The sequence below is a fragment of the Micromys minutus genome, assembly GCF_963924665.1.
Source record: "Micromys minutus genome assembly, chromosome: 25".
NCBI lineage: Eukaryota > Metazoa > Chordata > Mammalia > Rodentia > Muridae > Micromys > Micromys minutus.
The window spans coordinates 9,163,985-9,180,397 of NC_137960.1; the positions used below are offsets into that span (position 1 = coordinate 9,163,985).

A 16,413-nucleotide genomic window follows, 5' to 3' on the forward strand; every position below is an offset into this window, starting at 1 on the left:
GAAAGGGAAAAAAATCCTGCCGGAGTTTTGACAAGGATAGGTTTGGCGGTTTTGTCATCTTGGTAATGACTCTTGAGACCCATTATTGACTTTTGTTTGGGTCTTGTTTGATTTCTCTTAGCAATGTTTGTATAGTTTTAAATACCCCTGAGGCACTGGTTTTAGGTTTGCTGAACCTGACAGTCTAGGAAAAGCCTTGCAACTGCAAGGAGAGCCCACACTGCCCTCTTGTGGTCAGACTTGGTAGTTAGCTCCTGCATTTGGGTTGGTTTGGCTTTGGTGGATGGAAGTTGGGGGAGTGTGTGTCATCCTGATCAGGTGTCTGGCTTACTCCTCACTAAGGAAATGTGCCTATGATAGGGTATGGGCAAGACCATCAGCATGCCCCTCTCCCAGAGAATGATCTCAGCTTTGTGGGTTAGGAGTAGCATCCTCTGGAACCCTAAGAAAATGAGTAAGAGGCCCCAGCATGCTGTTTGTGTAACCCATAGGTTTGGCCACTTTAATTTGCCACTGTAGATCCTAAATCCCACCAGTCACTGAGCTCAGCCAGGGACAGCTGTGTGAACATCAGTTCTGACCTAAGATAGAGGCTCTGTGTGTCCAGCCAAGGTCCACCAGATGCTTCTCAATAGCGCTCAAGAATTAGAGCCTTCTCTAGTTCCCCAAAAGATATGACATGTTGACAACAGATATTTTCATTGTCTGCCACCGGTGAGAGGTTGTCAGCAGCCACCTCTAGGTGTCACCCCTACAAGCCTCTTATTAATCACAAGGGGATGGTACCTCAAACATGCAGGGAAGACTTATCATGTGATTCCAGTGAAGATGTGCTCCTGGGTCATAGCTGAAACCCAAGATTTGGGGGAGGCAGTGGGGTGAACAAGAGCTGGTAGGGTTGTCCGAATTCCGCTTCAGGCTTGGGGTCACCCAGGACTCTGGCATTTTCTGGCTCTGACTTTTGAAGTCTTTAAGTGTTTCTTACCTATACTCATCTATAAAAACCATTCTCAGCTCAAAGGCTGTCAAACTAGGCAGCAGGCCCACTGGTAGTACTTGTAAGTTGAACACATATGAATGAAATGAAGCCAGTGCAAGAGGAGATCCTCCTGGGTTGGTGTCTTCATGGTTCCTGTTCCCAGAGAAGAAGCCACGGAAGAACTGGGTGTGGGCTCCCCTTTATCAAGGCTGGGCTCCCTGAATGTGGCTGTCTTGTGAGGGTCAGTTTTAAGGACAGAGGTCGTGACAAGTTTCACAAATGTCCAGACAGTTATCTGCAGAAGGGGGAATGACGTGTGTGCCTCTGGGTGAGAGCCCGTGTGTGTGTGTGTGTGTGTGTGTGTGTGTGTGTGTGTGTGTGCCTTTATGTCTCAGAGGCACAGGGTGGATGATGGGATCTAGTTGAGCCTCTGGGGCTCGCCCCTCAGAATTCCTTCTGGTTTTCTGTTATTCAGATTGCAAGGTTTTCAGAAGAGGGTTTTGATGCTGGAGTGTTCAAACCAATCCAGGAATCTTCTTGGGCGTTTCAAGTTGTCCCTGGGCTTGCTTTAGATGGCTGTGTGAGTCGGTGCTGACTCGTTGTTTTTCTCCAGTGCCATTCCCCTTCGACATCCCCATGGCCCCTGCCCTTGGGGCTTTTGGTGGTTGGGAAGACAAGTGGCCATTCCTATAGCCTGGTCTAGCCTGGATGCTCCGGGCTATGGATCCGTGGAGAAAGGAGAAGCTCAGGAGTAAAACTGACAACCCGGGGCTATGGGAACTTGACTGCAGCATCTTTTCCTCTTCCCAGCTGAGGCCCTTCCTGGCACAGATTCAAGTGGTGCGTGGGATGAGGGTGTCCAGAATCCTGGAGGTGGCTTGATAAAGGTGAGGCTCCCTCCCCATAACCTTGTTGCAGGGCACCCAGGAACTCTTAGTACCTTCTACGACTTTCCCAAAGCCCCCAGGCTCACACTCCCTCTTCTGACACGCCACTCTGTTCTACACACCCTGCCCTTGCAAACACACCTTGCAAATTTCCCTGCTTGAACCCTCTCTCTATATGCAGTGCCCCCCCAGCTCCCGGAAGTCCTCTCTTAGATTTATTACCCAGAGAATGATGCAGTGAGGTGAATCCATATGCAGGCTGACGCAGCCATGACCTCTTTTGTCCCTAGGGAGGTCTGAAAGGACAAAAGGGAGAGCCAGGTGTTCCAGGCCTACCTGGCCCAGTTGGGCCCCAGGGTCCTTCCGGTCCAGTGGTAATGAGTCCCAGCTCACAGCCTGGAGCACAAGGACCCCCAGGACCTCAGGGGCCACCAGGAAAGGATGGCATTCCAGGAAGGGATGGTGAACCAGTGAGTACTGGCCTCTCCTTGTGATCTGGGTGGGAGCTGAGGTTGGTTGGGAGATAAGCAATAGCATCCTTGGGTCGTGGGACTCCATCCTGTCTCCTGATATGCACTGTAGCAAGGAGGTGATTGGAACATGGAGGTCAGACTTGCCCAAGGCAGCCCTGGACCTAAGCTCTACTGTAGAAGCACTGTCTGTCGTAGGTATGGGGTCACTCAGATTCACCATGACCAGTGGTGTCCTAGGCATTGATTAGGGAGGTTTGATTACAAAGGCAGAAATAGCAGTAAGCCTTATTTATGGTCTATTATCTTACTGGAACAGCAAATTCTATAAAAATCGGTCATGTAAGAATAGTCTTCAGCCCAGTGGTGCCAGCCATGTGCCTTTAATTCCAAGCACTCGGGAGGCAGAGACAGGCAGATCTCTGTGAGTTTGAGGCCAGCCTGGTCTACAGAGCTAGTTCCAGGACAGCTAGAGCTACACAGAGAAACCCTGTCTCTTAAAAAAAAGAAGAAGAAGAAGAAGAAGAAGAAGAAGAAGAAGAAGAAAAAAGAAATACCAGTCAACGGCTGGGGTGGGGGATGAGCTGTTAGGGGCTTATAAGTGTAAGTTAAGTGTCCTGGCTTTCTGGATTCTCAAGCCTAGTAAGTCTAAACTTTAAATGCAGGGTTAACCATGACGCTGTCAGGAGCACACGGTCATCCAGGCTCTCAGCTGCATACCACAGGGGCGGGAGAGTGGGTGTTTCTGTGTCTAGTCTTAGGGAGCTGCAGCAGTGCCGGTTCCATTAATAACAGCTTCTCTTGCATTCTACAGGGTGCCCCTGGTGAACACGGGAGGCCGGTATGTCTGCTTTTTCTCTGCATCAGACATTGCGCGGTGTTTGCATAGGCCATCTGCCTACCGCACGGGGTGATGGTTTCCCAGAGAGGCCACAGAAAGGCAGCTTCATTGGGGCTGGATTTTATATCTAACTACAGGTGGCTAAAGGCCTGTGCATCTTCATCCTCAGAGGGGAAGAAGCCCCACAAAGAGCCAGGAAGCCAGCGTGCAGTAGAGAGCGGGGTGCGGTGCTGAGGAGATGGGGTCCTTCATGCTGCCAGAGTGGCCACAGGGAGCTCTTTGTACAGAAAGTCATTCCGAGAAAGCACGCAGCTGGAGCTCAGTTATAACCTGAGGTTTTCCTGAACTCAAAGAGTCTGTCGAGTTTACATAAGCACACGCAACATGTGTGCGCACACGCATACACGCAGTGGACTAAGAATGTATTCCATTGCCTGGGCACTATGATAACTCAGTCTCTGTACCCAGGCATGTCCCTTTTAAATTCTGGCTATATCTCTGGTGCCCCTTTGGTGGCATGGCCCCTCCTGGCTTATTGGGCCTTCATGGACTCCTGAGGTCTTGGCTCCCTTCTGCCTCTGCTCTGGGATGAAAAGATTTATTTATTTAATTTATTATAAGTACACTGTAACTATCTTCAGACGCACCAGAAGAGGGCATCAGATCCCATTACAGATGGTTGTGAGCCACCATGTGGTTGCTGGGATTTGAACTCAAGGCCTCTGGAAGAGCAGTCAGTGCTTTTAACCACTGAGCCATCTCTCCAGCCCCATGGAATGAGAAACATTTGGGGCTCAAGAATCATTGTGTAGGGTGGGAAGTGCTTCTTTCTGTCTAGCCTCTACCTTGTCTTTTAGGGTGACACTGGACCTCAAGGCTTTCCAGGGACCCCAGGAGACATGGGCCCCAAGGGTGAGAAGGTAAGTGTGTGCAGACAAAGGCATGACCTCTTTCCCATCTCAGCTCTTGTCTGAAAGTGGGGACCGTGTGTTGTCAGCATAACAGATCTGTCCTATGTTCCAGGGAGATCCCGGTGTTGGGCCTCGAGGACCTCCAGGACCTCCAGGGCCACCAGGACCCTCCTTCAGACAGGACAAGCTGGTAAGTTCCACCCTTGTCCCCCTCCATGGCCAGGCTGTGGGGCAAAGAATGATGTCCCACCTCCCATCTGTGGCATCTTTGGTTGTTTTGGGGACAGCTGGGTGGTACTCCCTGGTTGTTTAGGGGAAAGCTGGGTGGCACTCCCTGGTTGTTTTGGGGACAGCTGGGTGGTGCTCCCTGGTTGTTTAGGGGAAAGCTGGGTGGTGCTCCCTGGTTGTTTAGGGGACAGCTGGGTGGTGCTCCCTGGTTGTTTAGGGGAAAGCTGGGTGGCGCTCCCTGGTTGTTTTGGGGACAGCTGGGTAGTGCTTCCTGGTTGTTTAGGGGAAAGCTGGGTGGTGCTCCCTGGTTGTTTTGGGGACAGCTGGATGGTGCTCCCTGGTTGTTTTGGGGACAGCTGGATGGTGCTCCCTGGTTGTTTTGGGGAAAGCTGGGTGGTGCTCCCTGGAGCTAAGGACAGCGTCCTATGATGCCTTCTTTTGCCCTCTTCTCAGACCTTCATTGACATGGAGGGATCTGGTTTTAGCGGAGACCTAGAGAGCCTCAGAGTAAGTGGCTACACCCCACTGTCAATGTGCCCATTGTAGAGTATAATATCTGAAACATCACTGGGGAGGGGACCCTGGGGGGGGGAGCTTGAGACAGGACTAGCTGGGACTATGATCATTGCCCAGTAGGGCCATGCATTCTATGGTGGATTGTCTCTCTCACGTCCAGGGCCCACGAGGCTTTCCTGGCCCTCCAGGGCCCCCTGGTGTCCCAGGACTGCCTGGTGAGCCAGGGCGCTTTGGGGTCAACGGTTCCTATGCTCCAGGACCTGCAGGCCTTCCTGGTGTACCCGGGAAGGAAGGGCCTCCCGGTTTTCCCGGTCCCCCGGTAAGTTCTGGTGCCTTCCCTGCCCCAGAGCACCCTCTTACTAGGAATGTGGGGTGTGGTCATGTGAGGCTTCTTGCTAGATCTCTCAGGACTCCCATGATCCTTTGCAAGGTGGAATTAGTTCACATTTGGGTTATTCTCAAGATGGGGGCGGGGTAGGTCACTCTGCGGTGGTTCTGGAGGTGCTGGCCCATTAGCTGACTCTGAGCCACACATTTAAACACGCGGGACTAGGTGGATATGGCTTCCTCTTTAGTTTTCCCAGCTAATCAGTGTCTCAGAAAAAAGAACCCACACAAATGATCTCTGTCCTGTGGCCTTGCGTGCACCTTGTGGGGGACAGTGTATATCCTGGCTCTTAGCATGTCTGTTTGCCAGCTGCTACCTGCCTCTTATGGATCCTGCCCAGCCCATGTCATTGTTCTTCTGTCCCTAGGGACCTCCCGGTCCTCCAGGCAAAGATGGCCCACCAGGAGCGGCTGGCGAGAAAGGCAGTGTTGTAAGTTAGCTCCTGCAGGTGGTTGTCACTTGGCACACACCTGTAGCTACAGGGTGGACATTGCATGCTTGGGGGAGGGGGGTCTGTGGAGGTGCCTGCTGTAGGGTAAAACCATGGACAGAGCCTATGTCCTCGGTTTAGGGAGATTCTTGGTGCTGGGGCCAGTGGGGCTCAGCTAGATGTGTTTCTGACCACTACAGAAGGATTGGCAGCTTAGGAGTTGGCGCTTCACTGGGTTAGAAAAGGTTACTTCAGGTCTCAGTTTAGTTAGATTGATAGAAGTTTTCAGAGGCAGGCCAGCCTCTGCTAACCATGATCTACTGTGGCCTCATACTGCTGAGGGAGGAGGAGGCCAGTTGTGAGGATGTCGCTTGGAGGGCTGCTCCCAGCACTTCCTAGGATTTGGTGAGAAAATCCCCGCCCACAGCGGTGCTGTGTGGCTGAAGGTCCTTAGTGGATCTAGACCTTCCAGATGCTGCGACCCCTTTATTACAGTTTCATATGCTGTGGCAACCCCAACCATAAAGTTATTAACTGTAATTTTGCTACTATTAGGAATCGTTATCTAAGTATCTATGTTTTCCGATGGTCTTCGGTGACCCCTATAAAAGGGTCATTTAACCTCACAGACTGAGAACCAACTGCTCTTTTAAATGAACTATGCACAGAACTTGTCTGTGTTCAGCTAAGCTCAAAGGGCTCAATGGTCAGGAGGTTCTGAGAGGTGTTCCTGGGTCTGGTGTGCTTAGGTGCTTTGGCTTTGTGCTTTGGTGACTTTCCTTCCTGTCCCTGACAAGAGAGGAGGGTAGGAACAGGCCCAGAAGCCACTAGAATCGGCATAATCAGCACAGTTGGTCTGATTTTCTCTAATTGCTACAAACATGCCTGACTTTATTGTAATTATCCTTTTCCCCCATAGGGCGATGTGGGCATCTCAGGACCCAAGGTATAGTAAGCCAGTTTTCTTTCTGGTAGGACTGGGGCTCCCTGCTTAGTAAAAGTATCTCAGCAGGATGCAGGGGTTATCCCAGTCAGCAGATGTAGTTTTTGGTTTTGACTGTGACACCAGCCCTACCAGTGTTTTGTGTGTGTGTGTGTGTGTGTGTGTTTTCACTCAATTCTATTCTGTTAAGGCGATGGAATAAGGGGTGTCACATTTGTAAATGAGCTCCCAGTGGGCAGGTTTAAGGAAGGTACTTCAGGATCAGATCTGCCTGATTCAGCATAGTCCCCTGTGGTACTCACAGCATCCTCCCTCCCGTACAGGGGATGCCGTGCTGGCCCTCCTAATTTCTGATAGTCATCCTGGCTGGTACTCAGAGAGGAGGGGCTGATAGGAAAATCCAGTGGGGAGAAGAAAACATGGGTATCAGAGGGTAGACCAGCATGTCAGAAGGAGATGAGAGAGAGATGGGGTGATTGGGTACACACACTTCTTTATACCATACATGTATGCCTGCACTTGTGTCTGCACACATGGAGGGTCTTCAGGAATTAATAGGACAAGTACTTTACTGAGGTTAAAGAGCTGAGGGCTATACTAGGGACCCCTGGAACTGAACAGCCATCTTAGAACCCAGCTAGACCTTTTGTGTCTGGCTTGGCTCAGGGTATTTCTCCTACTGTTCAGTTCATCAAGGTGAACTGTCACCAGCAGCATCCCTGGGACGTGCTGGCCCGCCAGGTCCAACTTCAGGGCTAACTTGCTTGGAGCAGAGCCTTCCAGAGCAGGGTCTCCCGGCCTGAGCTCCCAGTTCCCGCCTCTGTCTGCTTCCTTAATCTGGTCCTACCGACTCCTTGACAAGCCCTGTACACATGTGCCTGCTTCTGGTCTCTGCTTTCTTCAGACTCAAAGTCATAGTAATAACTGTGACTGTCACCCAAAGCATGTTGTGGCTACAGGGTCCCATCCAGACCCATCGTGAACCTTCCAATGGCTTGTCTTTCTTCCTTGCCTGCTTTATCTATTTCTTGGCTAATCCTGTCCCCCCTGTCACACAGTCAGTACCCAAGGTAACAGGCCATGGTGTACAGCCCGCTTTTGTGACTCTTGGGTTACACCCAAAGCCACAATATCAGGCTTGTACACTTGTGAATGTCACTTGACCCTGTTGTTTTAAAGCAAGGATTTGTCAGTATGCCCTTGTGGAATGTGATTTTTATCCGGGTCTTCAGATTTTTGACAAGTGTTGTAAGGAAGTTACATGTTCACTGGGGTTTTTGCTCAAGCCCAAGGCCAAGAATAGTGACCTTGTCCTTCTGTCTTTGCAGGGAAGCAAAGGAGACCTTGGGCCCATTGGTATGCCCGGAAAATCTGGCTTAGCTGGACCCCCTGGGCCAGTTGGACCCCCAGGACCCCCAGGGCCTCCCGGGCCACCAGGACCAGGATTTGCTGCTGGATTTGTGAGTTTGGGTTACAACTGGCTCGCAGAAAGCTCATAGCTCTCTAGGCAGGGCCCAACTCTTGTCACCATGTGTGTTTCTTCTGTTCTTGTCTTTGGGTCCCCACTTCTGAGCCCCGAAAGCCTAGATGGGTTGGCTCAAAGTTGGCTTGGCCTCAGTGTACTCAGACTGCCCACAGACACCATACGCACTGTCTGTGGCTGCTGTTCCTAGCCCCTCCATACTTAGCTGCTGAAAACCTGCTCATGCACCCAGGTACACTTTTCTGTTTTACACACACACACAAACCAGAGACTTGTGACTGAGTAGGATGCCTACCCATTGGGGTTCAATTACCATACACACAGCACAAGCTCTGTTAAGCATCCATGGTCCCCGACCCCGGTCCCTGCACCCACACATCTCTACCTTCCTGATCTCAGGGAATGCTCCTTCCTAATAAGGGTCAGAGACTAAGCATTTCTTTTATGTTCCCTTCAGGATGACATGGAAGGTTCTGGAATACCTTTCTGGTCAACAGCCCGAAGCTCCGATGGGCTGCAGGTACTGCCCATGAGCTTGGAACAGAAGAGTCCTGGGTCAGGGGTGTCCTTGGAGCAGCCTCATGTAGGGCAAGGAGTCTCCAGTCCACCCCAGAAAGATTTGATTCCAAACTATCTCCATTAAGGGAGGAGGGTGTCAGACAGAGCTTTCCCTCTCTGATTCCCTCCATGCCAGTGAGAAAGTGGCAGATATTTGGCCAGAGTAACTGGAGCTAATGGGATGGGAGGGGGCTCCCGTTTCTCTGTTCACTTGTGTGTAGTTTGGATTAGGTCAGCAAAGAAAAGCTGAAGTCTCAAGGTCCCCAAGTGGTGGGCACTTATGTGCAGGTATGCACATACTCAATAGCCCTGTCCAGGATACCACTCCTCTTCCCCAAAGAGCCACAGTATGCCTTGGCCTTGGAGGACACCAAGGTGACCTCCAGTCTCCAAGACCACTACTGTTGTGACAATAGTTTAAAGTGATTTATGTTAGTGGTCCTTATTCTTTGTAACTTTTTTTAGTATATACTTTTATTGTAAAACAATTTCAAATGTGGACAGGGTCATAAGGACAACAGAAAGTATCTTTCAGCTGGATACTCTGTTACAGTTCAGTTGCCCCTGGAGATAGTTTTTACAATAGAAGGAGCTGTGATGTTTGGAAAGAGCCGATAAAGCAGATCTGGTCACTAACATTTATTTCCTGCACTCTGACAGGGACCTCCGGGATTGCCGGGACTCAAGGTGAGTTGGGGAGGTCTTTCATGGAGACCAGCCTAGCTGATGAATGCTTTGAGACTTCAGCATGGAAGTCTGCAAAATACAGGGAATGTCTTCACAGAAAACAGAGCCACATGTCCCTTCCCGTGCATTGAGTGTTGGTGGGGTCATACATACCTTATCCTTCCACACCCCACGAACTGAGATTCGTGGCTTCATACATCTGAAGCATGATAGAATTTTGAAGAGCCCAGGGACAACCCCCAAGGCCCTACCCCCCAATTCTCAGCTTCAGGGACAGTAAGGTGATGTGTCCTGGAGGATCTGAGAGTTTGGTTGGTTCTTAGCTTTCCATGTTATCCTCGGAACAGCAGCCCACAGGCATAGCCCCATAGCCCCTACCTTCCCTTAAGCTTGTGTCAGGCTCCCCAGGGCAGGGGTAAGGGTGGAGAATCCCAGAATAGTCCTCCACCAGGTGGCTTCCAACTGGCTTCAGCTGTTGCTTGACCCCCTTCTAGAATGTTTTTCTGTGATTTACAAACACAGGATAGACGTGTTTCCAACAGCCGAGATTTCAGATCAGCCTGGACTGGATTTTTTTCCCCCCTCTTCTCATGTTAAGAAGTTACTTCAGAGGATTTGTTTCTAATAATGGAGATGCTAAGCCCTGCGTCCGTCCTGCTTTTACGAGATCCAGGTCCCAGCGTAGTCCCCCAGGATTCTAGGACCCTTGGGAGGAGAGCCCAAGAGCTAGGGCTGAGAATCCTGAGTGAGCAGAGGAGAATGTACCTTGGTTTGGGGGTGGGCCAGCTGACACCCCAAATTAATGGAACCCTTTGTTCACTTAGGGGGATCCTGGAGTGACAGGGCCACCTGGAGCCAAGGTAGGTACTTCACCCAGGGTCGGGCTCACGCTCCACTGGGGATAGGGAGAGGCCTGAGGAGATCAGAAATCACGCCCTGTAGGCCATAGGTGAGGGTAGACCCGGCATATCTCAGAGGTCCAAGAATGCGCTGAATGAGGTGAGAGCCCTGTGCAGTTCTGCCTCAATCTCCCTCCCATCTGCTTTGGTCTCTATCATTTAACATGCCTGATTCAGAGGACACTCCCCAGGCTAAGTCCTTGTCGTAGGTTGCACCTACAGACACCTGCACCAATGAGGGGAAAATAAGTTTCCTCTCCTCCCTCTTCCCTGTTACCACCCTTCCTTCACCCCTTCTTCCTCACTGCCCAAGGGAGAGCTGCCACACCCTCCAGGGCATGAGCCATTAGCCAGCAGAAACCTGGGTGATGGCCCTTCCCATCCATGGTTGCTGTGACCTCCTCTCTGCTGCCTGGCTGCAAGGCTGAGTCTGGATCCTCCCTCCGTTTGTCTGTCCCAGGGAGAAGTTGGAGCAGACGGATCCCAGGGCATCCCTGGTCCCCCAGGAAGAGAGGGTGCAGCTGGATCCCCGGTAAGTGAGTGGAAGGGAGAAAGAAGCCCCCGTGAAGAGAACTGGCATCTAAGGTAGCCCTTGGCATATCCTGGACATCCGTGTTTCTGCCTGCTATACTGTGCTTGTGGAGCCAAGTCTGTTCAGGGATTTGGGTGCCTCTCTCTGGTCTCCAAGGCTCTAGGAAACAGAGTCCTTGTGTGCATTGGAAGCCAAGCTCAGGGACGTTGGTCCTTGAAGGGACTCTGCTTCTGTCTACAAGGACTCTTTTCCTGTTTCTTGCAGGGGCCAAAAGGAGAGAAAGGGATCCAGGGAGAAAAGGTAAGTGTCTCTGTAGCAATAGCTACACGGTGGACAAAGAATTGAGCTGCCCAGGTGGGGAATCACACCATGCCCTAGCCTCAGGCCCAAACCACCTTACTGCCCATTCGATATCAGAGAGGTGATCGGGGACCCTTAAGTCGGCAGGGATAGCTCTCGGCTACTCTCTGCGAACTAGTACCTGGACCATGGGTAGGCTCTGGACTCCTGGCCGGTAACTGGAATGTTTACTCTCTGCCATTCTCTTCCAGGGAAACCCAGGAAAAGATGGAGTGGGGCATCCAGGCCTCCCTGGCCCTCCAGGACCCCCTGGGCCTGTGATCTATGTGTCAAGTGAGGATGTAAGTAGGCGGGGGCACTACGGGGCTCATCCCTCAGTCTAGGTACTGCCCGAAGATGGTCTAACTGCCTCATCGGAAGGACATGAGCCCCTTTCTCAGGAAAAGCCTGTGTTGGCTACGAGTTTTCTTCTTGCCAAAGCCTCAGGCTTTCTTGTCTGTAAAATGTACCATTGTCCTTTTGTGGTCACTGAAGCAATATATTTAAAGGACCAGAGTGAATGGGTCCCTCACAGCCACGGAACCTAGGAGTGCAGCTGCTGCCCAAGCAGCAAGAAGCCTGAGTCTCTGGGTGGGAGATGCAGGGTCCAGGGGAGCTGACAATGCAAGGGAGAGGTTTCCCAGGGACAGGGACAGAGCATGGTTGGGCTGCTAGGTAGTACCCAAATCTCAACTGTATTTGTCACCTGTGATCCCAGCTGTCTGGAGTCTCTGTTCCCTCAGTTCTGAGATGGGCACCATATAGTGCTGGGAGCAAAGCCATGAGTGGTCAGAAGAGAGCCTGGCCCAGGCCTCATGCTACCAAGAGTGGGTCAGACATCACAGAATATGTCCCTGCAGTGAGGGGGGCTGGGCATGTCAAGGACTTTGGGACCAGGGTACATCAAAAGGTGATGAAGCTGGTCTTTATTCAGGGGGACACTGGCTTGACAGTGAGGCATAGAGGCCTCCAGTAGGTGGAGCTGCATCCACAGGGTGAACCAGGGCATGTGCCACAGGATCTGTGTGTTACAGGACTAGAGGGGGACCCCAAACTGGGAAAGGGGACTCCCCATGGAATGGGTCAGCTGTCAGCTGGCTATCTGTGGAGAGAATCCAGGAATACTGCTAAAAATACAGTTTGTAACTTCCACTTTTGGCTGGCTTTGTTGAGCTTGTGGCTAATGTGATGTACCAGGTGACTTTCAACTCAAAGGCAGCTTTCTTTTTCTTCCCCTCTAATTTGTATTTCCTGGTGACTCGCGGGGACAGAGAGCTGTAGTGAGCACACCTGGACCCGAGGTAAGCGCCATCTTGCTTCTAAGAAAGTCCGCAGAGGGCCCAGGGGGGCAGGGTGAGAACACAGGTGAGAGCAGGGTGTCCCCAAAACTCATGGTACGTTTCTTTCCACAGGGCAAGCCAGGGTACGCAGGCTTTCCTGTAAGTAGCGTTGCCTTCAAGATGCATGCTTGCCTAGCAATTCCCTGACACTGGGAGCGGGCATGGGCTCTGTTCTCAGTGACCACAGGACATCAGTGTTAGCTTGAATGGGGACAGTTACTCTCCTTGAGCACATGATGCTATCAGGAAGCCAGTGGGGTCTGGAAGGGGTAGCATGGTGTCCTGGCCACCTGTAATTGTTCAGCATTCTGAAGAGCTGGCACATGACCAGGGAGCAAACATAGACCAAGGGATATGGGAGTTATGGGAACTAAGGAACATTGGGTCACGGATCCTCATTCCAATCTGGTCATCACTACAGGGACCTGCTGGACCGAAGGGTGACCTGGGTTCCAAAGGCGAGCAGGGTCTTCCAGGGCCAAAGGTAACGGGCTGGGGTACCTTCTGCTCCTTTCTAGGAACCAGGGTGTAGCCTTATTGCTTATGCGCCCAGATAGTGGCTCTCAGGGCAGGTTGGGCCCTGAGGGTGCTGGCATATGCCATGTCTGCTACTTTCTGTCAGAGGGCTCTCATCATAAACTCCCCACAGTAGGCCAAGACCCCCTGGTTGCTTCTGTGTTGTGGGTATCTGAAGGCCAGTGGGTGAGCCCTGACCTGTCTTTTCTGCCTTGCCCTTCCAGGGGGAGAAGGGAGAGCCAGGCACTATCTTTAGCCCTGATGGCAGAGCTGTGGGCCACGCCCAGAAAGGAGCCAAGGTGAGAATGAGGTTGGGGTTCCCTAATACCGTGAAGACAGCATGAGTGTGTGGGGGATTTGTTCCGATAGAGAGGCACGGTCATAACACACTCAGACCTCTCCTGAGTGGGGTTCCCAAGTTTTCCATAGCCTGTATCTGTCCTTTGCCCCTTGCAACCATTTTGGGTGTACTCTCATGGCTCCCAAACCTGCCAGTGGCTTGCATTATCCCTTTGGTACTGTTGGCTGAAGTCACCTATAGAGAGGTTAGTGATACTGACCATGGTCCAGTGTGTTCCATCTCCTGCCAGGCCTTTGTCTATGGGAGATGGAAGGGGCCAAGGCCTGCTGCCTGCCCCCCCCCCCATGGGCAGGCACCCATCAACAGGTATCTAGACCTCCCCCTTCTATGGACCTAAGCCTGCAGGAACCTGAGCACAAAGCTATGCTTGGCTGGCTAGGACTTTTTCCTCATACTGTATTTTGGGTTCCCACCCTGTAGCCCTTTCCAAGGGGGCAGGGCCTTGGAAAGCCTTGGTACCTCTGAGGAATAGATTCTCACTGGTCTACAGGGTTGTTAGAAGGCGATCTAACGATACTAGATTCCACAGGCCAAGAGAACCCTCCACTCTCAGAGGCCCTTTCGCTGAATAAGACCTGGGTGACCTTAGCTCTACGCTTTGTAAGTTGAACCCACCTTAGTGACTCAGGGATCACCCGTCTGTGCTTCAAGCTGGACCTAGTCCCTAATGCTAGTGTCTGTCCTGTCCCACTGTTATGGTTACCAGCCTCGGTTGCCAGCCTAGCACATCCACATGGGCACAGTGAGGACTCTGGGAGGCAGTGGGCGAGGTTAGCCATGGCTACCTAATTCTTTCCGATTCTCTCTTCAGGGAGAACCAGGCTTCCGAGGACCCCCGGTAAGTAGTATGCGCCCTTGTTAAGCAGAGTTCCTGGCCCCCCAGGTTTGTACCAACTACAGCATTGAAAACATGGGGTGGGTTGCTCCAGATGGCAACAGGCAATAAGATGGCAGCCCTGGTCCTTTCCTGGGGCGGCCCCTCCCCCTCACTAGGAGGCTCCATTCATCATTTTTCTCCGTAGGGTCCTTATGGACGACCTGGGCACAAGGGTGAAATTGGCTTCCCCGGACGGCCGGTAAGGATTTGGTGGCCTATCAAGCAAGACTTAGTGGGTGGAGAGCCTCCGGGGCTACAGAGGGCTCGGCTTTGGAGAAAACGTCCACACCCCTGATGCAGCTATGATACCTACGTGGCCAATGTCTTAGTGGGTATCCAAAGTGCACTTGGCTAAGAGTACACCTCATCTGACACCCGATAGGAGATTCTGGGCCAAGATGGGGCTCTGACCTGGGTCGTCCTAGTCAGTATCCAGCTTCTCCTAGCTTCTGGGCAAGAACTAGAGCTAAGACTGGGGCTGCACTGTGAAGCTTGACTGTGGGGAGGATGGGGCTGTGCACAGGCTGTCCCGTATCTAAGAAGCCCTGCTACTCTATCCTGTCTAGGGTCGTCCTGGGACGAATGGCTTAAAGGGAGAGAAAGGGGAGCCTGGAGATGCCAGCCTTGGGTTCAGCATGAGAGTAAGTGTCCTGTAATGGTGAGTGGGTGGTGGCTTGGAATATCAGGGAACAAGTTTGGCTGCCAGGGCCTCTGCACCTCATCTACAGAGCTGTTTCAGATGTCTGATGATGTAACCAGACATGTCGGTTCTGACAGACACACCTGCATAAATACTGTGTGGGCACACTCGCCACCACACGTGCACAAACATATCTGCATATTCCTTTACTGGAAGAGAGGACCGTGGGATGGGACCTTGGGACTCCCTTCTCGGGATCCACCCACATAGCTTTATGCCTTTTAAAACATCTGCTGCCTTAGGGACTTAAGGGTTTTTTTGGTTTCATGGCATCTCGTGCCTTTTCTACTGGATGCAGCCACCCAGAATCTCAGGGACTTTCCCAGAGTGATTGCGTCAGGCCTGTGGTTCCTGCCTCCTGCCTGTCCACCCTGATGCCAAAGACTGCTTCTTGGATTTTATCCTTAGTTATGATTTTAAAAATCAGGTTGATTACTGTTCCTTTCAAAGTGTGTATCCCTCAGTTAGAGGTGCCAGCAAGAACACAGATGTTCACAGCTGTCCTGGGGAAGGCGGACAATGCAGGGTGCCCTAGTGGGATGAAACAGCCCTGGTCATGCCTTTTCCTTACCTGGGTCCTCAGTACTTACATGGAGGCTCTTCACAGAGGTACCAGTGTGACTGTTGGAGTTTGGGCTAGGCTGTTCCTTACTTCTGAATAAGTAAAAATAGAATTCCATTTATTCAAGTCAGAGCCCTCTTGAGTGACCTCACTCTGAGTTTGCAGCGAGCAATCTCAGGAGAAGCAGGATTACTTCTACTTTGGTCATCTGCAGCTCAAGAGCACCCTAATAGGCAGGCACATGGACCAGAGTCAGAAATGCATTCTTGGTTTCTACATCATCAAACGCATTCAACCTTCTGATTCAACTGCTTTTCAGCCCGTGTCTGTTCCCCTAGCCTACATTGACAGCTTAGCTATGATCTTGACTAACCAGAGCTTTTTGTCCCATCACAGGGAATGCCTGGCCCCCCTGGGCCTCCAGGCCCCCCAGGTCCTCCTGGAATGCCCATCTATGACAGCAATGTAAGTGGCCGGAGACTCATTCTGTACAGGCTTCTTGCCAGTTGCTGGCTTTGGAATAGTCTCTGGGATGGGTCTGTTGGGTTGGCTGTATCTAGGACCAGTGGATGAGTAGTGATCCCACACAGGACAGGATCTTAACTCTGGGGCTTGGAGACAGTCTCAGCAGGAGTGACCCAAGTCTCTGATCCAGGTGCCCCAGTTTTACTCAACTTAGCAAGGGAAGAGGTGACCCGTGAGAGCAGGTCATCATGACTAGGGTTCTTGATATAGACCCTGCCCTTACTTCAGAGCTCCTAGGAAAAGGATGCTGATTTGGCTTGGGTAGGGGCCTTGGGATTTCTTGCCTTGGGGAATCTGGCGGTCTTATTTTCTAAAGCGCTGACTCTCAGCACACACTCCCCGTCTCCCCCACTTGGTCTTTGTAGGCATTTGTGGAGTCTGGCCGACCTGGATTACCAGGACAACAAGGTGAGGGCTTTGGGGCTCACAGTGTGCCTCTGG

General features: G+C 51.8%; 1 protein-coding gene across 5 annotated transcripts in view; it reads left to right on the top strand.

Annotated features, from left to right (window-relative positions):
- The window catches only part of COL18A1 (collagen type XVIII alpha 1 chain), a 106,070-nt gene that overhangs the window by 79,301 nt on the left and 10,356 nt on the right, over nt 1–16,413 (top strand). For all 5 annotated transcript variants that reach the window (XM_080937554.1, XM_080937555.1, XM_080937551.1 and 2 more), the window contains 25 exons: nt 1,790–1,866; nt 2,157–2,336; nt 3,151–3,177; nt 4,035–4,097; nt 4,201–4,278; nt 4,770–4,823; nt 4,993–5,151; nt 5,588–5,650; nt 6,570–6,596; nt 7,922–8,053; nt 8,534–8,596; nt 9,295–9,321; nt 10,146–10,181; nt 10,681–10,752; nt 11,017–11,052; nt 11,304–11,393; nt 12,363–12,392; nt 12,504–12,530; nt 12,853–12,915; nt 13,172–13,246; nt 14,120–14,146; nt 14,331–14,384; nt 14,752–14,826; nt 15,844–15,912; nt 16,338–16,380. In XM_080937554.1, coding sequence (XP_080793680.1) covers nt 1,790–1,866; nt 2,157–2,336; nt 3,151–3,177; nt 4,035–4,097; nt 4,201–4,278; nt 4,770–4,823; nt 4,993–5,151; nt 5,588–5,650; nt 6,570–6,596; nt 7,922–8,053; nt 8,534–8,596; nt 9,295–9,321; nt 10,146–10,181; nt 10,681–10,752; nt 11,017–11,052; nt 11,304–11,393; nt 12,363–12,392; nt 12,504–12,530; nt 12,853–12,915; nt 13,172–13,246; nt 14,120–14,146; nt 14,331–14,384; nt 14,752–14,826; nt 15,844–15,912; nt 16,338–16,380 — 1,647 coding nt within the window. The remainder of the gene's footprint in view (nt 1–1,789; nt 1,867–2,156; nt 2,337–3,150; nt 3,178–4,034; nt 4,098–4,200; nt 4,279–4,769; nt 4,824–4,992; nt 5,152–5,587; nt 5,651–6,569; nt 6,597–7,921; nt 8,054–8,533; nt 8,597–9,294; nt 9,322–10,145; nt 10,182–10,680; nt 10,753–11,016; nt 11,053–11,303; nt 11,394–12,362; nt 12,393–12,503; nt 12,531–12,852; nt 12,916–13,171; nt 13,247–14,119; nt 14,147–14,330; nt 14,385–14,751; nt 14,827–15,843; nt 15,913–16,337; nt 16,381–16,413) is intronic.